Raw genomic sequence first — 22,840 nt, forward strand, 5'->3', positions numbered from 1 at the left:
CCAGGTTGTTCCCAGGATGCTATCCCCTGATCTTGTCATCCCTAAACCAAGCCTGGAATCTCAGAGAATTCCTGAAAGGCACCTGAGTCCTACCAGGAAGTCCCCAATCCCCAAAGCCCAGCAGTTCACACTCTTTGTCCTTGAAGGAGAAACTATGCCAGACCTCAGAGAAGGACACTTTGACTTTCTGGTCTCAGTCCTCCAACTTTCAGAATTAACAGTAGGACTGGAAAATCACCAAGCTTCTTCCAGTCATGATGTCACAACACACTAAGAAGTATGTGAGAAAACACTGCACCTTCTGGCCAGATGCAGACATGGCCCAGGCAAGGGGCAGGTGGGGGAGGATCTAGCCATGCCCTCACACTCTGTGTCCTGCCACTGGACTCCCAAACACTGGCCAATCACAGGGGCCTCCAATGGGACATGAGGGGTCCCAGGCCAAGTGTCACATGCTTGAGGTCGAACCTCTGCTTGAGGTGCACCATCCTTGGCTCATGCAATAACACCAGAACTAGGAGGCAGCAAAGGCTCTCAGGCTGGGGCCCACTGGATCTGCTGCTATAGCAGGTAATTCCATTTAGGCTGGTGTATTTGCATGGGAACATGAGACATGCCCAAGTTCCAGCAAAGCCCAGACCACAGAGAAGCCCAGGAAAGCATTTAAGAATCCTGGAGTCTGGACACTGGTGCCTGATTTGACCTTGGCCCTGGTGCTGGAGACCAGAGATGGTGAATTTGCAATCTCCTTACAGAAAGTGATATCCTTCTCAAGATACATAGCAAAGCAGTACGGGTACTCTAGGCCTGTGAGTTTCTCAGAGTCGTGCCTCAAATCCCCTGGCACCTCCCCAAAGTCTTAAGAATCCCAGCACTGGTCCCCTTTCCAAGCTTCCAAATGTTTCCTCCTCTGAGAGATCCAGCCACTAGTCCCCACCCCTGAGAGGCACAAAGCAAGAGACACAGGAGAAGGTCTGGCTTTGGGGTGGTGTGAGGGCACATATCCACCTCAAGGATGAGCCAAAAAAGAAGCTGACTCAGCAGAGCAAGACCCATGGCTCTGAAAACCCAGGTTCTGCCATTACTTTTTTCTGTAATGCCAAGCAGATATCTATCCCTCCTTAGGCCTCAGTGTCCCCTTGTTAATGATGGCTTTGAACATGAGTATCTAGAAGCATCCCCTCCCAATCTCACACTGTAGGATCAGTGTTTTAATGACTCAAATGACTAGGTTTGATACACACCAGCCCACCAGCTACTCCCCTTGGAGCAGAGGCCAACACCTGCCAGTACAATAAACTGGTTCCTCCAGCCTAGAAGGCCCAGCCCTGTGGCCTCAGCTCTGTCTCTACAAACATTCCTGTCTCAGCCTCTTGGCTGCCTGCTCTGTTTCTGCCCAGCCCCAGAGACCTGGGGCCTCCCCCTTTGTACTGGGCTGGCCTGCAGGGGGTGCAGAGGGAGGGCCATAGGGAAGTGCTGAGGAAGGGAGGGGCAGAGTAGCCAGCAGGAACCAGAACAAAACCTTCCAACAAAGGCAACTCCTCCTGGCTGGCCTCTCTCCAGCTTCCCAGGAGCCCTCATGTAGCAGCCAGAGGGATCTGTTGAAACACCCTAATCTCACTATGGCCGAGCGCTTCGTGCACTCTGGAGGTCCTTTTAGCCCACTGCACACCTCTGGGGACCCTCCACCCTGGCCAGACAGATATCTTCACCCTTGGGCCCCTCCTGCCCGCACTCACCCCTACCCCTAGCAACCCCTCTACATCTACACATATACTTCTTCCCTTCCAACCTCCTAGCTTTTGCTCAAGCTGTTACCCCCACCTGGAAGCCCGACAGTTACCTCCTTTCTACGCAAACTCTGCTAGCCTTTATGACCCACCTCTTAGAGAAACTCCAGCCTTCGCTGTTTTAAGCCACTCGCTGGCCTCCTCTGCCCCATGGGTAGCTCTGCACTGTAAACGAACATTTCCTGCCTAGAGCTCCTGAATCCTCTACCTCCTCCTGCTCCTCCTTGTCACTGGCCAGACTGGGGGCAGCATAATGATTCCTGTCTGTGCAAATACCTCCCCAGAGATTGGGAACTGGTAGTAACCTATTTGGAACCTCCCTATGCAGATTTATCTAATTCTTTCTGAGACCTGATTACATTTTCTCTTCTACCTGGATTTTCCTAGCAGCACAAAAATCCTGCCATTGCCTCCCTTCAACTCCCTGTCTGACACAGCTGGCACAGCAATGGCTTGTTGCTCAGGCTGTACACTGCACGACTCCAGAGGAGCCATTCACTAGACCACAGTGCAGTGGCCTGCAGCCTCTTTGTCTTCCCTTAACAAATAATCAGTTAACCAGGTTTTAGAGAAAACCCCTCACAGGTCATGGAACAGACCCAAAACTCACAGGCCAGGTTCCTAAAGCCTCAACTCCGGCCTTCAGCCTCCTTTTGTTTGGATGTCAGCCCCCTTCCTGCCCATCTGGTGCACATCCAAGGTAGGTGATAACTGAACAGCCACCCCTCTGTGGTATATCCCCTCCTTGGGCCTCAGTTTCCCCAACTCAAAAGAGAAATACTTGGGCTCCTAATCTTCGAGGGCTCCCTATTTTCTAAACTCACCAATTTATTCCACACAGATTTTTGCCAACGGGGCAAATGTGATTCCCATATACAAATTACCGTGGGCCAGTTTTTAATTCAATCGGTTCTGGAGCCTAAATAAGAGAAAGGACATTTATAAAATGCAAAGTAGCTTGAAAGAGCTGAGAAAAGGAGGAGTGATCAGATCTTGCAGCTCAGTCCCCAAAGGCTCCTTGAGGTGGCAGCTGATGATGGCAGAGGAGCCTGAACAGTGAGATCGGCAGAGGAGGGGAATCTGTACTGCCTTGAGGGAAAGGGCCAACCATGAAATTGCAGCAGGAGAATCACAATGTTAGAACAGCACGAAGCCTCGATGCTCAGAGCAGGGCAGTTTATCCACCTGTCACTGAAACAAGTTCCCACAGACTCTGAGCTTAGGGATGGAAGGCCTCACGGACTGGGACGGACACCTCCATTGGTCAGGGGGATGACCTCTCAGGGCAGTCATGGAAAAGCTCATTAGAGTCCAGTAGACCTGGCTCTGAGTCCAGGGTTTGCCCAGAACCTTTGGACACCTTCAGGGAACTATTTCTCTGAGTATCTGTTTCCAGATGCTTTAAAAGGGGGACAGTAACATTTCCTTCCTCGCAGGATTGTTATAAGGTCAAGTGCTTAGCACGTTACCTAGTACATAGTCCAGGCATTGATTTTTAACTGACAACTGTGGTCGTGATGACAGTATCCCAGAAGTGACCCGTGTCACGGTCACCACATACACAGTGGCAGTGGACAGGACACGTGCCCCGCCATGAGCCCTTCGTGAGTAGAGGTGGGAAGGGACCCAGGCATGGTGCAGGGAGGAGGGAGGCAGGGAGTCTTTTCCAGCCTCCTTGGTGTCATCTCATGGTGCCTCCCTCAGGAGAGGAAAAGGGAGGGGAGTGAGAAAGGGGGTGTTTAGATGTGTTCCATATTTGCTGTGTCTCACACAACCAGCCCCACCCTGACAGGACTCCTCAGGGACAGAATGGGAGTATATTCTCAGGCACCCAAATCTCACGCTCAGTGACTAAACAGGGAGATGGGGACCCAGCCCAGGGTCCCTAGGTGTTGCCAGGCATGGGGATGGATTTACACAGGGCCCAGTGGTATTCACGCCCAGGGTATGTACAGGTGAATTCCCTCTCATTCCATCACTGTCATGCCGGGTCCTAGGGGATGGCATGGCACCTGCCAACGTCACAGGTTGGGATTCTCACACACCAGCCTTACAAGCAGCACTGCGAGACCCGACTTGCTGCCGCCTACTGTACAGCCAGCCCTATGGGGACAAGCTTTCCCACCCACCCCCCCGGCTTCCCAAGGCACCACTGGCCCGAGTGTGCAAACAAGGCCTGAGTCCTCCTAACCCCAGCGCCCAGCTGCGGGCCTGACATAGCGCAGATGTTGGTGAATGAACGTCTGGCTGGATGAATGAACGAATGACTAATGCCTGCTCCTCAAACCACAGGCTACACTGTCTGCGCCTGGGGGAGGGCAGAGCCCACCGGACCCCAGAGTGGCTCCACCTTCAGACCTCCGCACCTGAGGCTCTGCCTCCCAGGTCAGGTGGGGGGAGGGGGCGGGACGGCTCAGTAGCCGGCGCAGCGCGGAGCACCCCTCCTTCCTGAGAAGAAATCTGGGTCTCCTGACTGAGATGGGAGGGTGGGGGACGGGGACCGGGGTTGTCGCGTCCTGGATAGAGCGAGTGGCAGGACAAGGGGGCGCGTCCTGGTTTGCTTCGGGGGAGGGTTAGGGGGGCGTGTGAGGAAGCGGCGGTCGCGGGACGTCCCCTTCGGTCTGGAGCTCGGGTCTGCCAGGGTCTCCGGAGGGTGGGGAGAGCTCCCAACAGCAGCGGAACTGGACTGGGGCACCGCAGACCTGGCCCTTTCCAGCGGGAGCACGGAGAAGGGAACGCGGTGTCCCACGAGGTGACCCGGGTGGCAAGAAGGACGGGGGCGCGCGGGGCCCCCTCTCCAGGCGCTGGGTCCGGCCTCGCCACTGCCCCCTCCCACCCTCCAGGAGCCTCCGCCCACCTGCTCGAGGGGCTCACCTGGTCCGGCCGCCCCTCCTCGGGACGTGCAGGTCCCTCCCCCGGGCCACCGGCCCTGCGCTCACGGCGCCCGCCCTCACCTGCACGGCCCGCCTTGGCCATGTCCCGGGCGGCGGGCTCCGGCTGCTTTGCCCGCGCTCCTCGCGGCTCCCGGGCCCGGCCCCGGCCGCCGCGACGCCTCCGGCCCGAGCGGACTCCGAGCGCCGCGCCCCGCGCCCCCGCCCCGCTCGCCCGGGCTGCCGCCACCGCAGCCGCCGCCGCCTCGCCGCTCCCTCCCGCTCCCTTAAAGGCGCCGAGCGGCGGCCGCGCCGCCCCCCCGCGCCGCCAGGGAGGGACTGACGAAGGAAGGCGCCCAACGCCGCCCCCGCGGGCCCGCACGCCCGCCCCGGGCCGCGGCCGTGGCGCTCCAGCCCGCTCCGCTCCAGCTGGCGCGGAGGACGGCAGCCGAGGGGCGACGGCGCCCGAAACCCGGACCCGCGCGGAGACGCGGAGCGGAGACCGCTGGAGAGACTCGGAGGCAGAGCGGAGACACTGCGGTCCAGACAGAGATGGACAGAGACGTGGACCGGGAGACGGGGATGCAGAGACACGGCGCTCTGGAGAGACACACTCTTAAGGCCGAAACACCAAAGGAAAGAGACAGAAATTCTCAGAGAAAGACTGAGAGCCTGGTCCCTGGGGAGAGTGACAGAGCAAGCCGGCGGAGGTAGGAAGACGGGGACACAGGGAGGCTCCGCAAAGCCAAGAGACGAGAGAGGACCCCCCCACTCCATGGGTTCTGGATCATTTCTGGGGTCTGACCTAGCCTCAACAGAGAAGAGATTCCTGCACCTTGAGCTCTAAAAGAACACGGAAAACACACGCAAATCCCACCTGAGCTTCAGGCTGGAGTGGGGTTCGTAGACCCCAGTGGCCTGGCTGTGAGCAGCCCCTGCCTTCCACTTCCCAGTCTGGGAATAGGACTCAGGGGTGCTGGGGAGATTGGGTTATGACTTCTTCTTAGTGGCAGAGAGGGAGCCACAGTCCAGCCCCAAACAGAGCAGGAGATAGTCCGTCATTTTTTAGTGGTGCCTGGACCCAGACAAGGACCCAGGTGGGAGGCCTGGGAGACAGCAGACCTCTCCCCAACCCAAGGTGGTGCTAGGTCTTTGGGCCCAGGAGCTGTCTGACCTGCCTTCTGCAGCTCATCCCCCCAAACCAGCTTCCTGGCTCCCTGCCACCAGCTGGGGACAGCGGGTGACTGCTCCTCAGATGACTTCAACCTCCACTGCACCCTCCACAGAGAAGATGCCCTGTTTCCTTCCCAGGAATTGGTAAAGCTAAAGCCCAGTTTCAGTCTGCAGCCAGGCACCCACCTGCTCTGTCCCACCCCAGCTGCCAGGGAAAAGTTCCGTCAGAGTATCCTCCCCCTGGGCCAGCTGTTGTGGTCCTGACTCCAAGGGTCCTGTATGCTCCTCTGTGGAAATGGGGCACAGACAGGGCTAAGGGAGGCCTCAGGGGACATCTAGGCCAGTGCCCCCTCTGGGGATTTGACTCCATCCACAGGATCCCTACTAAGCAGCCCTTCAGCTCCTGGCTGATTACATCCACGGTCAGGGAGAGCAGTACCTCCAGCAAGAGTCCTTCCACTTTGGACAGTGCAGGCAGTGAGAATGTTCTTCCTCACCCAAGCTGACATCTGCATCCTATATGACCCGCTCATGGGTCCTGCTCTGCTTTCAGATTCCTTGCCTCCAAAACCCAAGGCTTCCCAGGGCTCTCTGCCCAAGCTCCCAACTGTGGCTTCACCTGCGGAGATAAACCACCCTGGTTTGCTGGGGACGTCCTAGTTTTAGCGCTCAAAGTCTCACATCCCAGGAAACCCCTCAGTCCTAGAGCCAGACAGCAGCACTGACTCCGGTACACACAGAATTTCAGAAGCTCTGAGGTGGTGAATCCAGAGCCATTCACCAGCACTTCCATTGTCGCCAGCTAGGGGAGTGGGAATGGACCCTGCAGCCCTCCCCCAGTTCTGACCTGAGTGTGGGGATGGGAGAGCAGTGAATACATACAGGCAGGCGGTACGCTCAGGGCTTTCTGTGTCCCACCATTTAACCTCCAATGGACTCCCCAGGGCATATTGTATTGTCCCCCGTTAAACAGAGGGAGCTGGTTGGAGGAAGGGTGGTCTGAGAAAGCTGGTGCTCATGGCCACGCAGGATTAGATTTCAGGCCTACTGGCTGCCCACTGTGCCTCCCTGTCCTTACCCTCCCCTGCAGTGGAGGGAGCTTCAGAGGCCTAACAGCCTCCATAAGGTCCAGGTTTAGCCACCTGGTCTACGGATGTGTGAGTGGTCACAGAGGAGACAGACCACGACAGACCGAGAAGCAATAACCCTGGCACAGAGGGGACACATCTGGGCCTGGGCACCTCCCCCAGCCTTTGGCCCCCAGCAGCAACAGGGACCACAGGCCATCTGCCAAGGGCCCTGCTGTTTCCTGGCACAGCCCCGTGTGTGTGCCCACATGCGTGTGCACGTGCCTGTGTAGACATGCATGGGTGTGTGTATGCATATCACACACACACAGACACAGGCAAACATCTGCCTGCTGACAGAAGGTGCTCCCTGGGTGGGCACCAAGATCCCTTCCCCCACCACTCAGTCCCATCACCCCAAACCCCAAACTAGTCACCTTGGGAGGGAGGAGCAGTTAGGGGGAGGTGCCATGTTGATGGGAATTTCAGAAATCACCTCTCCTCTGGACCACACTCCCACTCCATTTCTCAGATGGGAAGACAGTGGACCAGACCAGTCATATGAGAATGGAGAGCTCTGGACAGACCCACTCCTTCCCCTTCTTACCCTTTCACCACAGCCCAGCCCCCATCTGAAGATGAGCATTATTAGGAGGATCTGGGGTCCAGCTGGAAGTGTAGGGCACTAGCCCCCCCGGGCAGCTCCCAAAGGCACCACTGTTACCAGCTACCAAGGAATTTCTGGCCCTGCCTTCAGACAGAGCAAACACATACAGGACTTAAGGCCATTAGATTAACTGGTGGAAGTTAACTTCCTGCGTCAATAGAATTGTCCTTAATTGAAGAAAAGAATAACTGGCAATTTAGAGATGCTGACCTTGGCTGCCCAGCAGAGAGACAAGCAGGAGCCAGAGGAGCCTCCTGGGCCTCCGAATTCTCAGTGCAAGATTTTCTGTGTCAGGGTTCTAGACCTAATCCCTTCTCTCAACCCTTTCCTCTGACCACGCTCTAAATGCAGGTGAGCCTTACAAACTAGAGAACTAGAAAAAGGAGCAGAAACCAGACCTGTCCATGACCCTGGGAGGAGTGTGCACAGAGGTGGCCAGACTGCAAAGCTGTGGGAAAGACAACTCCTTGACATGACAGACCCCAGGCCTGGTTATTGAGTCTGGACAGATGGTGTCCAAGCACCTGGGAAGGTGAACAGCAGCCCCTAGCAGCCAACATGGCCCCACAGAAAGCCAGTCTTGTCAAGCTAAGCTCATTTCCTTTCTGGACATGGTTATAATGTGGAGGTGGGCACTGCCGTGCCTTCTGGGCCTAGGCATAGGCACAGCTGCTTCCCAACTCTCTGACGGTAATTTTGTGAACAGAGAACAGAAGACAAGTTTATGGCCTGGTCCAATGCCTGATCCTTATCCACTCCCTGGTGGACTCTAGCAAAAGGAGGCCTCCAGCAGGACGTGGGCCACAGAAAGCATCTCAGCAAAGGTGCTCTGGACAGAGAACAAGCAGCATAAGAAGGATGCAGCTCATGTGGACTGGATGGGGGACTCATCTGGCCAGATGCATGGTCATTCACAGTGACCTTGACAAGCTAGGACCGTGGGCCAAAGTCAAGAGTTGAGATGCACATAGACAGACAAGCACCTTCCTCCAAAAGTCTCTCTCAATTTCCCAGGCCTAAGTGTTCACTCTCACTTCTAACTTTCCAAGGCCCCTTTTCTCCCTGAGTGCTCCTCCCCTGCCAGAACCACAACATTATGTTTCACGTGAACCACTGGAAGCACCATCTTTTCCTGAGGTGTCTCCAGGCCTGACCCTGCACCCTCTTCTTCCTAGTTCCCATACTTTAAAGCTACAGTCCCCAGTGCCCCGACTGTAGATTGGTACAGTTCTGTGGCCTGTTAGGAACCTGGCCATGCAGCGGGAGTGAGCAGTGGTGAAGCTTCATCTGTATTTACAGTCGTTCTCCATTGCTCGCATCACTGCCTGAGTTCCACTTCCTGTCACATCAGCAGTGGCATTACATTCTCAGGAGCATGAACCCTTCTGTACACTGTCCATGTGAGGGATCTAGGTCACATACTTCTTTTTTTTCTTTTTCTTTTCTTTTTTTTTGAGACAGAGCCTCAAGCTGTCACCCTGGGTAGAGTGCTATGGCATCACAGCTCACAGCAACCTCCAACTCCTGGGCTCAAGTGATTCTCCTGCCTCTGCTTCCCAAGTAGCTGAGACTACAGGCATCCGCCACAACACCCGGCTATTTTTTGGTTGCAGCCGTCATTGTTGTTTGGTGGGCCCGGGCTGGATTCAAACCTGCCCACTCAGGTGTATGTGGCTGGTGCCTCAGCAGCTTGAGCCACAGCGCCGAGACAAATATACTTCTTTATGAGACTCTAATGCCCCCCTCCCCAGTCTGTGGAAAATGTCTTATATCAAACGAGTCCCTGGTGCCAAAATGGTTGGGGACCGCAACGTTAAGGACTCATAGTTGCTATCCATTACCATGGGGCCACCTCTCATCACAAAAGCAACCCAGGACACAGGTATATTTCTTCCAAAATAGCTGAGAGTAGCAGGTTTGTTTCCACCATCGCCCTCTTGCCCCAGGCTCTCCCCAGTTCTGCCCAGCATCCTGGACACTGGGTGGAATGTGCCCTTCCCTCCAGGGCTGCTTAGTCTTCTCCTTCCTAGTGGCTGTGGCTTATTGAGTCAGTGCTTTTATCTTCATCCCCAAGAAGGGTTAGGACTCTGCCCATCTTCATCCCCTCTGGTGAGGGCCCATGTTCAGGAGCTATGTTGACAACCTCAAGGCAGATGCTATAAAGAAGGCCCTGGGTTATCAAGGGGCTCATTCCTGGTCTCTTGCAGAGGCAGGATGATTCCCTAAGGTCAAGAAATGACCTCTTAAGTGATCTTTAGGCCCCTATGTGTAAATACCCCACCCAGTAAAGCAAGCCAAATGCTCTGTCCTTCCATTAGAATGCATTCCTGCCATGTTCTCACAAGGGTGGGCTGCAAAATCTAGACAGCATGTGAGTACGTATGTCCTTGGTGTCTCCAAAAGGTATCTCAGGGACAACTCGAGAATCAGTTGAACTTAAAACCTCATCAGACTTGAGATGCTGAGACGAATTGAGGCTCAAGCCTGGATTTCCTTTCACTGGTTGCTATTTTGCCTAATTTTGCCTACGGAGTGGAGTGTGCCGGGTAGGCGGGATTTTGGAGAAAGGGTCTGGAGAGGCTGAGAGGCAGGTTTTTCAAGGAAAGGGGTGGTTGGGTGGAGGCAGGGAGAGATGCAGCAGCTGCTGTCAGGAGAGGAATTGCGGAGAAAGAGCTTAATCAGGCTTTCCAGTAGGTTCTGCTGTGCAGTGTATAGTGGGACTTCTTTCCCTGTCCGTGGAAATGTCAGCAACAATTTATCTCATTCAGGAAGCTTTTGCAATTGGATCCGTGTTCTACATTTGTTTGATGTCAAGACTGTTGAGATTGGCCCCAAGCAAGCCAGTCATCTTCAAGTTATACTTAGACCAAATAAAAATTAGAAACCGGGTGAAAATCTAAAACTCACGGCAAGGTTGGCTCTTGTGCCTCCCCTCTTGCAAACAGTCACTAGCACCACGCAGGAACAAGCAATCCAGATGCTCTGACCTCAGGCAGGCCACTCCCCTGCCTCAGCCCCGCACACACATTGATTGTTGGTGACAGATTCCAGAACTCGGAAAATCAAACACAGTAGTAGATGGCACCACAGAAGCAACAGATTAACTGGGGAGAACATTGCCTGATTGCTAATCGGACAAGGGCAGGAAATCACTATCAGATTATGTAAACAGATTATGTAATAGATGGTGGCTTTATCTGCATCTGCCACGCTATCTACACTCTTACGGCTCCGTGCACTTTGCCTCCACTACGGATTTCCTCTCTGGCATGGTCCCCACTCGGGAACCCACAGTGGTTTCCAGCTCTTGCTGTGCCGGGTAAGTGCCGCAGAAATGGCAGTGTTGAAACATGCTGAGGGATCATCTGGTTACAAACCACCTTTCATTGTTGTGTTTTAACCGGAGACACACATAATTAGATACAATAGGATTGGTGTTACGGGGCTATTCCTCGGTTCATGGCGTCTCCCATCAGGCGAGGCTCCAAACCCCATACTGCTCCTTTCCTCCAGGGAACCATTCTGAATTTGCCCATTTTCTGATCTATCTTCCAAAAACCTTTCCCCACGTATGTGTGTGCACAAACCACATACTTGTGTGTATGCACTTAAAAGATGTTACAAGGCCACACAACGAGGACAGCACATTCTGCTTCTTACTTTCCCCCTTATTATTGATCTGAGATCAATCTACATAGGATATTTGAAGATTTGCCTTGTTCCTTTTAACTGATGCATACTATTTTATTGTGTGATATACCTGATTTTATTTTTCTAATCTCCTCTAAACAGCCATTTAGGTCCCATAGCTCCTCGGTGTTACAAATGATGGTGCACCCAACATCTCTTGCACTTGTTGTATGGGCTCAAAATTTTGGGGCCATAAAGAATATGCACATTTCGGGCGGCGCCTGTGGCTCAGTCGGTAAGGCGCCGGCCCCATATACCAAGGGTGGCAGGTTCAAAAGTCGGTAAGGTGTCGGCCCCATATACCGAGGGTGGCGGGTTCAAACCCAGCCCCAGCCAAACTGCAACCAAAAAATAGCCAGGCGTTGTGGCGGGCGCCTGTAGTCCCAGCTACTCGGGAGGCTGAGGCAAGAGAATCGCTTAAGCCCAGGAGTTGGAGGTTGCTGTGAGCTGTGTGAGGCCACGGCACTCTACCGAGGGCCATAAAGTGAGACTCTGTCTCTACCAAAAAAAAAAACAAACAAAAAAAAGGTATAAAGAATATGCACATTCCATTTCCCTAATGGCCAGATTACCCCCTAGAGTGGTTGTTCTGCTAGTCTCTTCATTGGACAGAGAGTAAGACAGGCCCAGAGAGGGCAGGTGAGCCCTAATTTTAGAGCCCCAGTGTTTTGATGTCTCATCCTGTGACAGAAATTTCTTCTCTCTGGGCATGGCGGCTCATGCCTATAATCCTAGCACTCTAGGAGGCCGAGGCAGGTGGATCACTTGAGCTCACGAGTTCACGGCTGACCTGAGACAGTGCGAGACCCCCATCTCTACTAAAAAAATAATAATAATAATGCAAAACTGAGGCAAGAGGATCACTTAAGCCCAAGAGCTTGTGATTGCTGTGAGTATGATGCCCCAGCACTGTACCAGGGGCAACAAAGTGAGACTCTGTCTCAAAAAAAAAAGAAAGAAATTTCTTCTCTCCTCCATGTCTGAGCACAGTGGTACCAACCTTCGTGGGAGGCAGGAGAGAAGAGTGGGTGCCTGAGATGGAGTCATCGTGGAAAGGCATCCTAATAAAATAAACCTTTGTGGGGCCCTGCCACCTGGGTGATGAAAGCTCCTGCTACAGGCTGGCTCTGTAGGAGGAGCAAACCTGCCTTTGTTGATGCAGATCTCCAAAGGTGGGGGGGGTCTTGACTCCGCAGAGAGGATGGCACCCTCCTGGGGACCCAGGCAGCTGCTGAATAAAAGCCAAGACAGAGTCATGGTCATAGGGAGCCCCTGAGAAAGGGTCATCCTGTCCATTCCTCCTTCTTTCCCTCCTCCCACTTCCCTTAACGTCTCAAAACCCTTCAGACCTCTGCTGGGCTGGAAGAATTCTCTTGTTATTAGGCAGCTATTCTAGTTCTTTCACTCTACCAGCTGGGACCCTCTTCCTCACGTTTGCTTAGTCCCTCTCCTACTGTAACACAGCAACTAACAAAAACAAACAACAATACGCAGAAGAGCAATAATAGATCTTTGTCGGGTGACGATTAGGTGCCTGGAAGTGCTTCAGTTCTTTTCATGTGTTCTCTTTTTTCATCCTTATAGTAACATAGTGAGGGAGGCGTTATGATGGCCATTCCCATTTTGCAGGTAAGGAAACTGAGGCTCAGAAAAGCTAGGTATCTTTTTTTAGGTCATACAGCTAATATATGATAAAGCAAGTATTCACAGCCAGCTCCGCTGATGTCCATATTCCTGCCTTAACAACAGAGGGAAGAAAAAAATAGGGAAAAAACAAAACACAGGAAGCCAAGACACTAAGGCTCTGCCACCAAATCCTGGTGCAGCCTCAAGCAATTCGCCAAGGCAAGCCCTTCTTTGTCCACACCTCCAGCCTGCTAGACGATGGGTTTTCCCGATTCCTGTGCGGGGTGCCCTGGCAGCTGGAGGAGGCCAGGAAGGAGCTGAGTGAGCAGGATTCTCCCGGACACAGATGGGCTGCCTTTGTCTGGGCAGGACCTCCTGGGGCAGCTCTCCCAGGGCTGCTGGGGCCATCTATTCCTATTGCAATTTGAATGCTTCTGGTCAGAATGACTAAAAGGCTGAATTTTACAAGGGTTCTGAAAGTGAATTGACTCCACTTATTAAAGATATACTAGATTACACGCTGAGTGAAAGGACACTCCAGGGACTCCAGGCGTCTTAGCCTTCAAGCGAAGACGGAAACATCGCTTTCCAAGCTGCTCCCGGTAAACCCACGATGGGAGATGTTTCACCAACCAGGTGACACCAAACCAATTAAATTACCAGCTGAGGGACTGCAGTCTATCAAGGAAACATCTTGGCCCAAAAGGGCTGCTGGTGAATAAAGAGGCAGTTCTAGAAATCCCTCTGGTTATTTTATGTAAATTCATTTCTAGAGGCAGGAAGGCAAGGGATGAAAGGAAGTATTCAGGGAAAGCCTTGACTTCCAGTCACGCAATTTATAAGGTGGAGAGAGGGAGAGAGCTGAGCGCTGGAGGATGGGGTGGTCAGGAGGGGCACCACAGTGCTCTTTGTTTTCAGGTTAGGAGCAGCTGGGGAGTGACTCCTAAGAGGGTGGGGGCTTCCTTCATGCTGGTGAGGAAGTTGAATAGCTAGGAGATTAGGGAGTTGGAAGGCTCTGGGAGCTCCAGTCACCAGATCTAATCCCAGCACCTTACCGCACAGCTGGGGAAACAGAGCCCCAGATCATGGGGGGAGAGAGGTGGTTAAAAACAGGCCATCAGCAGCACCACTGAGGCTGAGAGGATCTACAGGCTCCTCGCTCAGGGCTCTCTCGTCCTGAGGGAGCTGTCATTGCTTGTGTCAAGGAGTGGCTTCTGTCCCCTCTGTGTCACTGAGCGAATCCTTCCCTTCCACCCCTCAGTACTAGGAGAACAGCAATGTGTTACTGGTTCACAGCCTGCATTTGCTTGCAGAAGTCATGGAGGTCTCGGTGGGATGCATGGGACAGGGACGCTTCCTGATGTAAGAAACACTCAGGCTCAAGCTCTCTGACGCAAAAAGGGTCAGGAGACCCTCCTGGTGGGAGATGCCATAATATTGGCAGCTATCAGGGTCTCAGAGAATCAAAGGAGACTGCAGGGATGGGCTTAGAAAGCAGACAGGAACCGAGACTGCTGAAGAGGGCCAAGAACTGTACAGCACAACAGCCATCTTTTCAGCAAAAAGACTCTAGCTCGGGCGGCGCCTGTGGCTCAGTGAGTAGGGCGCCGGCCCCATATGCCGAGGGTGGCGGGTTCAAACCCAGCCCCTGCCAAACTGCAACCAAAAAAAAAAAAAGACTCTAGCTCAAGGCTGCCATCTTCACCATAGACACCATCCACTGAACCGGCCTAAAAAAACATCCACCCAGGTGTGGAAGGCCCAAGAATCTTGTCGTGGGAGGTGACATCCCACACCCACTTGACCATATTCTAAGGGCCTTGAGAGTGTAATACACTTTAAGGGGCAATTTCCATGAGGGGTTGCATCATAAATTCCAAAGTACTTAAACAGTGGGGGCTGTGTCATCACATGAACCCAGCAATCTCCCCAAAGCTCACCCCTGGAGCCCCGCCAAAGTCAAGGGTTCTAGAAACCTTCAGAAAGTGCAGCTGCCAATTGCTCAGGGAAGTGTGGGCAAGGCATTTCTCATCACTCATCTCTGGCACTCGTCCCTGTGTGAGGACCCTCCTGCATCCCTGCAGGAAACTGCAGGGAAGGGGCTGAGGGCTCCCTGATCAATCATGGCCTGAAGGAGGAGGCCACCCGTCCCCCAGCCGCACTTTTGTGTTGGGGCTGCCGCAGGCTGTGTGGTTTTTAAACGTTTCCACATTGCAGTATTTCATATTTGGGGAATAAGAACAACTATGACTTTCAGAGTTCTATTTCTTGACACTCTATTTCAAGATGTAGAAAATAAAGCTGAACAAAAGCCTTCTCAGCCTGAGAGGCAGTGAGCCTCAACTTAGGGAAGTGGATTTCTGCTCCCCTCCACACACACAGAGAAGGGTTATTGGAAATGCGGGGCTGGGGGGAGGGAGGGTTTTTGTTTTGTGTGCATCACACAGGGAAAAGTGACAGGAAACAGTGACACAGCCAAATGGAAGATCTTAAGTCTGGTCCCAGTCTCTGTGAGGCCTGTCCCCCACTCGGCATTTTTGTTCTCATTGCAGAAAAGGGGCAAGAAACCATCCTCTGTCCACCTCAGAGGAAGAGACTAGAAGATGCTTTGTGACGAGGACACTCCCTGTGCAGACATAACTTCAAAAAGTATTACAGGGGAGGGGCCAAATCATTTGGTTCAGGGTTCACTTACTCAGGACAGGCCTGCTTGAACCTGGGGATTGTGAAACCCTGAAACCGGACATGAAACTGTGAGAGTGTGTGTGCACCTTTATGTACGTGTGCGCCCATCTATGCACAAGTGTGTATAAAGGAGTATGTGTGTGCATGTGCCTAGGTAAACGTGTGTGGGGTGTGTGTGTGTGTGCACGTGTGCGTTTACTGAGGAAAGCATCCATAGCTTGGTCCAGGTTTTTTTTTTTTTTTTGAGGCAGGGTCTCACTGTGTTGCCCTGGGTAGAGTGCCGTGGCATCACAGCTCACAGCAACCTCAAACTCTTGGACTTGAGCAATCTCTTGCCTCAGCCTCCCAAATAGCTGGGACTATAAGTGCCCACCACAACGTCTGCCTATTTTTTTTGTGGTTGTCATTGTTGTTTAGCTGGCCCAGGCTGGGTTCGAACCTGCCAGCCTTGATGTATGTGGCTAGCACCATAACCACTGTGCTACAGGCACCGAGCCTTGGTCCAGGTTTTTTTTTTTTTTTTTTTTGTAGAGACAGAGTCTCACTTTATGGCCCTCGGTAGAGTGCCGTGGCCTCACACAGCTCACAGCAACCTCCAACTCCTGGGCTTAAGCGATTCTCTTGCCTCAGCCTCCCGAGTAGCTGGGACTACAAGCGCCCGCCACAACGCCCGGCTATTTTTTGGTTGCAGTTTGGCTGGGGCCGGGTTTGAACCCGCCACCCTCGGTATATGGGGCCGGCGCCTTACCGACTGAGCCACAGGCGCCGCCCTGGTCCAGGTTTTTAAATGCATCCTGACTCTTCACAATAGCAAGAACTCCAGTTTTAGTCAATTCCTTTGGATGGGAACCAGGTTGGCTGAGTTAGTGCGGCGAGTCTGGGGCTTATTAGTACCTAAAGCTGTGAATGATTATCTCAGTTAATTAAAAGCTTTGGCAAGCCAGACCAGTATCCCCGTCCACTCACGTCCTAGTGGCCTCTGTCACACATGCCAGGTCACAAGGGCTGCAGCAGAACTCTGCATGCTGGTCTCAGGCACCAGCCTGGGATGGGGAAGGAGGGTGTCTGTCTACCAGGTTGCACACCCCAGAGGTGAGGACAGGATCAACCCTGACAGAAAGAGCCCAGGCCTCCAGGCCCTGCCTTGATTGTCCTCAGAAAGATGCAGCTGCCTGGTTATCCCCACATCTGTTTCCAACATGCCTGGGATTTCTTTTTGACATGAAAGTAAATTTTGGCCAGAGAGCCACCTACGAGGGTGAGGAAGGCTTCTGGCTTCCCATAGGAGAGCTGGGAGGAGATTCTGCAGGCCTTTAAGGACTACCAAGACTCCTCCATCATACTGAGCAGATATAAAGTCCATTACCAAGAGCTGAGAAAGGTGAGAAGGCCAGCAGAGGCTGGCCCGGCTTGCTGGGAGGGCACAAAGGCAGGCCAGCGTGATGGGGCTCACTCAGCCTTCAGTGTCTGCCCCTCCGGCTCTTACCCCCCTCGGATCCACACTGCTCTTCATGCAGTAGTTTGGGCAGCAATCCTGTTCCTCGTTCACTATAAAAGCTGGTGCCTGCAGACCTCTCCGCACATTTATTGTGAGGCTGGAATTTATGACGGATTGGATTTCAGAGGAGGGATTGATTAAATACAGATGGAGCGCAGCGCTTGGCAAGGACCTGGGGCTCCCAGTAGACTCCCCCATTTAGAAACAGAATAAAGATTAGAAAGCTTGAGCAAAGGGCATGCTTTCCAGGGAAGGGAGGGAGGACGGGATGGTGAAAACTGTGTATTCCTGTTCAAGGCCATCTTCCTGAAGCTGGACAGAATCCTTTGCCAGGGGAACTAATGAGCTGCTGAAGCCGCCCTCACTGCCTCAAACACATCAGCCTCCTCCGGCACATGATGCTCCTCTTGTCACTGGTGCGGGGACTGAGATGCTGGAGTGGAAGACTCAGATTTGGCTAAACCCCTCTAGCACTTGTACTGTCTAACACGCTATACCCACACCTATGGCCTCCCCTTTCGAGACCTTCATCTTTGGCCGGGGCACAGTGGCTCATCCCTGAGATTATAGCACTCTGAGAGGTTGACATGGGGGGAACTGCTTGAGGTCAGGAATTTGAGACCATCCTGAGCAACAGTGAGACCCTGTCTCTACTAAAAATGGAAAAATTAACTGGGCATGGTGACAGGCACCTGTAGTCTTAGCTACTTGAGAGGCTGAGGCAGGAGGATCGTTTGAGTCCAGGAGTTTGAGGTTGCTGTGAGCTATGATGATGTCATGGCACTCTAGCCAGGGCAACAGAGCAAGACCCTACCTCAGGAAAAAAAAAAAAGACTTCAGGCTTTGCCCACACTGTTGCTTCTACCTGGAAGCCCCCCCTTTAATTACTAGCCTCAACTATCTTTCTTTCAGTATCTACTTCAAAGGCTGTCTCTTCCCTGAAGACTGCACAATCACAGTCCCTCCCTCAGGACTCTGCTTTCTCTCTGCTTCATCGTTGTCTTTGCCTTTCTATAGTATGCAGGGATCCTTAAGTGAATGCTTATGTAAAGTAAAAATCATCTTATGTTCTGGACTTAAGACTGCACAGACACTTTTCGTATGTGCTTTGGCAGCTCGGGCCTGTCCAGCATTGATGCCTTGTGCTTTGGTTATCAGGGCTCTCTTCTCCTATGGGAGCTGCCTTCCCCATGTTCAGTCCACATAGTTGTGAAGATGCTGATCCGTCCCCTTGTCCAGGGTCGACGTGCGCCTCTGATCTGACCAGTCACAGCACAGCACAGGGATTAGATGAGGGATAGGCTTGCTACCCAAGTCGGACCAGAGCCAAGGAACAGCAACCAAAGGGCACTTGCAGGCCCTCTTGGCAATGAGGGGCTTTTTTCTACTGTGGTTGCTACGTAGAAAAAATAACAGGCTGAGGCTGCTGGTGCATATTTTGCCACTATGTGGGGAGAGGCTGGCTGAGAATGATGCCTCTGGGAGGCAGAGGAAGGATCTAGACTGGAGACCTGGGGACACTCACTGGCTTTGTCCCTGAGGCTCACGTGGTGGGACAGAAGGCCAACTGTGGAACAGCTCAGTGCGCACAAAAGTGCAGGCTGGGGCTGGTGCTGGCATGTCCGGTTCTCACATGCCACCTGGCACAGGTGCTGGAGGCCACAGGTGAGAGCACAGCTCAGCATGTGGCTGCGGCCTGACTTATACCTTCGGAGCGGGGCCTCAGCTCATGGCAGGAGATGCTGGAAGGAGGGCCTGGCCAGCAGCGGGCTGGATGCCAGGTCCTCGGGAGCAGCGCTGCAATATACAAGGAAGACACTGAATTATAGTGACAAATTTTGACCTGATAACAACAGGGTTCTAGTTGGGAAAAATCTCTACTTTGTGGGCTGCGCAAGATGGGTCACACCTATAACCCTAGCAGTCTGAGAGGCCGAGGTGGGATGATGGCTTGAGGTCAGGAGTTCAAGACCAGCCTGAACTATGGCAAGACCCCATCTCTGCCAAAAGTAGAAAAAATAGCCAGGCCTGGTGGTGGGTGCTTGTAGTCCCAGCAACTCGGGATGCTGAGGCAGGATGATTGCTTGAGCCCAGGAGTTGGAGGTTGCAATGAGCTAGGCTGACACCCCTGCACTCTACCCAGGATGGTGGAGGGAGGCTCTTTCTCAAAAAAAAAATCTTGGCTTAGTGCCTATAGCACAGTGGTTACGGCGCCAGCTACATAAACCAAAGGTGGCGGGTTCAAGCCCAGCCTGGGCCAGCTAAACAACTGCAACAACAACAAAAAATAGCTGGGCGTTGTGGCAGACACCTGTAGTCCCAGCTACTTGGGAGGCTGAGGCAAGAGAATCGCTTCAGCCCAAGAGTTTGAGGTTGCTGTGAGCTAGCCACGGCACTCTACCGAGGGTGACATAGTGAGACTCAAAAAAAAAGAAAAAAACCTCCACTTTGTTTCAGTTTCATCTGTGACATGGGTTAATAGTCTCTGTTTCAATACTAGTGTGAAGAATCAAATGAGGTAATGTAGATAAAGCTAGTACTCAGCACCCAAGCCGTGGAGTCACTGCTGTTACTGTGCGGGCAGGATTCTCAGCAGGGCCCAGCCCTGGCAGGGTTGTATGGCCTGAGGGAAGCAGATTGTGATGGGCTGGGTGGGAACTGAGGCAGCATCTCAGCTCTGACCCGGTCACTGCTGAGCTGTGTTAGTAAGGTAAGGACACCTCAGTTACCTTTTTAAGTTCAGAACTAAGCACAAGCCTGGCAATGTTTTCTGACTTTTGAAAAATAGAGATTGCACTTGTATTTAACATCTGCTGAGATCTTCTAGGCCATCTGAGAATAATGCATTTGGGAAAAAGACAAAAACTGTGTGATACAGTTTAGTGTGATACTAAACTTGAAGTCAAAGGTTAGGATTGAGTTCTAGCTCTCTCACTGTACCTGCACGACTCTCACCATGCTCCTTAAAGAACTCAGGTTTCTATGAACCTCAATTTCACCATCTGTGATGTGGAGCTAATACTTCATCAACCCCATAAGTATGTGGTCCAATGTAGAAGGTCCTGGTGGCCTTGGAAGCCCTGGAGCCTTGTCTGAGGCAGCCCAGATGTGTTGCTCAAGGCAGCCAAAGTCAAGGCTGGGGAAAGTGTTGCCACACGTACAGTTGAAGGGCAAGGCAAGGAGAGGCACCAGGTGCAAACGGGGAGCGATGTCATGGGCAGAAGGCAGCCAGGGCAGGGTTTGGAACCACTCCTGTGAGAGCAAGCTGGAAGTTTCCCTATCCCGAGGCTCTCAACAACAAACCCAATAGTTTTTATTTATCGATCACTTTCTTTCTGCCAGACACTATTCCAACTACTTTCATGGGTCTTTTCCCTTAATCCTCACAAGAGCCCCTTGGGTGGGTACAATTTTTATCCTCATTTCGCAGATTTGGAAACTGCGGCACGGAAGTCACACGAGTCTTTAACTCAATGGCTCCAATTCTTAACTAGCCATATTATGGCTGGTAAACAAAGCAAGGGTGGTTATAGTGATCTAAAGAAAGAACATCTTTAAAGGCATTGTGTAAATTGTAACGTGTTAGGTACCCTGTTTCCCCAAAAATAAGACATCCTCCAAAAATAAGACCTACTTATAGGAAAGATAAGACGTCCCCTGAAAATAAGACCTAGCGCATCTTTGGGAGCACACCTTAAAATAAGACACTGTCTTATTTTCAGGGAAACAGGGTAGATGTGAGATCTTAAATCTGAAGTATTTATGTAACTTCTCTTGGCCTCTAGGTAACTCTCTAAAAGCAGTGCGTTGAAAAACTATGCTTAAGAAGAGCCCCCTCGCTTACTGAGCCTATCTGTGGAGATGCGACTCTCTCTCAGGAGGTCCTTAGGGCCCTGTAGGACAGTGACTGCCAGTATTCTGGGGGCCAGTAGAGCTCCACGGCTCCATAGACTCCCTACTTCCCATGTGCTTCCCAGGAATTTGTGTCTGTCTATTGGGAGCTGTCTAGGTCAAACTCAGCTCAGGCTCAGGGAACTCTGGGGCTGTGGAACAGATGGCAGAGCTCACGTGTGCGGGATCCAAGTGCCCCTGCCCCTCTAGATCACAGCCTTTCAGAGCCAGAAGTCTCCCTGGAATTCTCCCACACCCACGAGAGCTGCCAGGCATGGCTAGAGATAGACTCGGAGTGCTGAAGGCCTCACTGGGGCAGCTGGCAGAATTGGCTGTGGGCTCTTCAGGACAGGCATGGTGACCATCTCCAGGGATCTGCAGCCTGTGAGTGGGAGGTCTTAGGCTGACCTCACCAAGACTGACAGAGGAGACAGAACAATGTGTGGGTGAGTGAGATTCTCTGCAGCCAAGCAACACAGAAGGGAACTGCATGACTAGGTTCAGGGAGGGAGGCCCGTGGGGTGGGGAGGATTTGGAGCAACCCAAGAGAACAGATCCTCAGCGGGGAGCGCAGAAGGGGCAGGGGTAGAGGGTTGGTTCTGACGGAAGTAGAGGGCCAACAGTGACCAGAGGGGGCTTTGGAGATAAGGACACAGGTAGGCAGTGTCTCATTGATGTCTACAGTTGGCTTTCAAGATGGCATAAGGGTGCTCTTTAGTATAAATAAGCTCCAGAAAACACCAAAAATGACTTTGAAAGGTTCTGCACAAAGGATTTTGAGGTACTGGAATGGGTGGAGAAATTAAAACTATAAGGCTAAGAGTGTCATGAAGAGTGAATGACACCACTGGGGAAAAGGGTGGCATATTCAAATGGCTTGGGAGTAACTGGTGATGAGTGGGCAGTAGTCGTCAGGAAGAAACAGTGGAACCATGGAGATACTAGAACTTTCTGCATCCTCAAAGAGAAATGGGAAGGGAGCAGGTTCTGCCGCAGACCCTGTGGAGGGCCGGGGCTCAGTGAAGGTGAGTGGGAGGTGGTGTCTGACTTATTCTAGGCAGCGTGACACGGCGGAGCCCACCTGGGCACCCCTACCCTGGAGCTGGGAGGGGCAGCCTCAGGGATGGGGACATGTGGATGCAACTGCAGCTCACAGTAGGGGCCCAGCTGATGGACAGAAGTCAGCCAGGAAAAATGCAAAGATGCAGCAGGTCTGGTTCAAGAAAAGTTGATGAGGGATACTGGGCAGATGAGCGTAAGAACAGCTGAGGGGACTCTCGGGAGGGTGGCACAGAGTGGGGGTTACCCCGGAGGACACGGGAGAGCATAGCAGGGGCCCTGGGCATGCTGGCAAGAGGGAGACGTAGTTCTAGAGCTGAAGTGCAGGGGAAGCCTGACCACAAAAGCCAGCCAAACCTGCTGTCAGAGCTGTGCCTGCCAGGTCGGGGGGGACAGTACTGATGGATCAGTTGACTGAGTTCTATTGGGCCTGACAGCCAACCCACGGGTTCCTAATCTAGGGTTTCCTGGGGCCTTACTGAGGATTGGTAGGAAGCACACAGGATCTCTCTTCTGACCCTGGCCCACATTGCTGGGCTTAGGCAAATAACTTGCCAGCATTCAAACAGATCAGAGATCTCTGCCCTTGAACCAGCAGAGCTGAATGGATATGTACGGACAGGCCACTGCCTTTTTGCTGCTCTTCAGAGCCCAGACAGCCACCAGGAGCTGTCCCTCAGGCTGGCCCTCCCAAAGGACACTTCTGTGGTGGTAACAAGCACACAGTGATTTACAGGTTTTGTAGGAAATTCTCAGCGTGGTCTCAAGTTGCTAAATTAAAGAGCACTCCTCTCAGAAACAGAAGAGTTATGGAAACCTACACC

General features: G+C 52.7%; 1 protein-coding gene across 2 annotated transcripts in view; it reads right to left on the reverse strand.

Annotated features, from left to right (window-relative positions):
- The window catches only part of PITPNM3 (PITPNM family member 3), a 97,585-nt gene extending 92,625 nt beyond the window's left edge, over window positions 1-4,960 (reverse strand). For both annotated transcript variants that reach the window (XM_053569395.1, XM_053569393.1), the window contains exon 1: window positions 4,745-4,960. In XM_053569395.1, the coding sequence (XP_053425370.1) occupies window positions 4,745-4,766 (22 nt within the window). In that variant the 5' untranslated portion in view covers window positions 4,767-4,960. The remainder of the gene's footprint in view (window positions 1-4,744) is intronic.
- Window positions 4,961-22,840: the final 17,880 nt, after the last annotated feature.

The sequence above is a fragment of the Nycticebus coucang genome, chromosome 18 (genome assembly GCF_027406575.1).
Source record: "Nycticebus coucang isolate mNycCou1 chromosome 18, mNycCou1.pri, whole genome shotgun sequence".
NCBI lineage: Eukaryota > Metazoa > Chordata > Mammalia > Primates > Lorisidae > Nycticebus > Nycticebus coucang.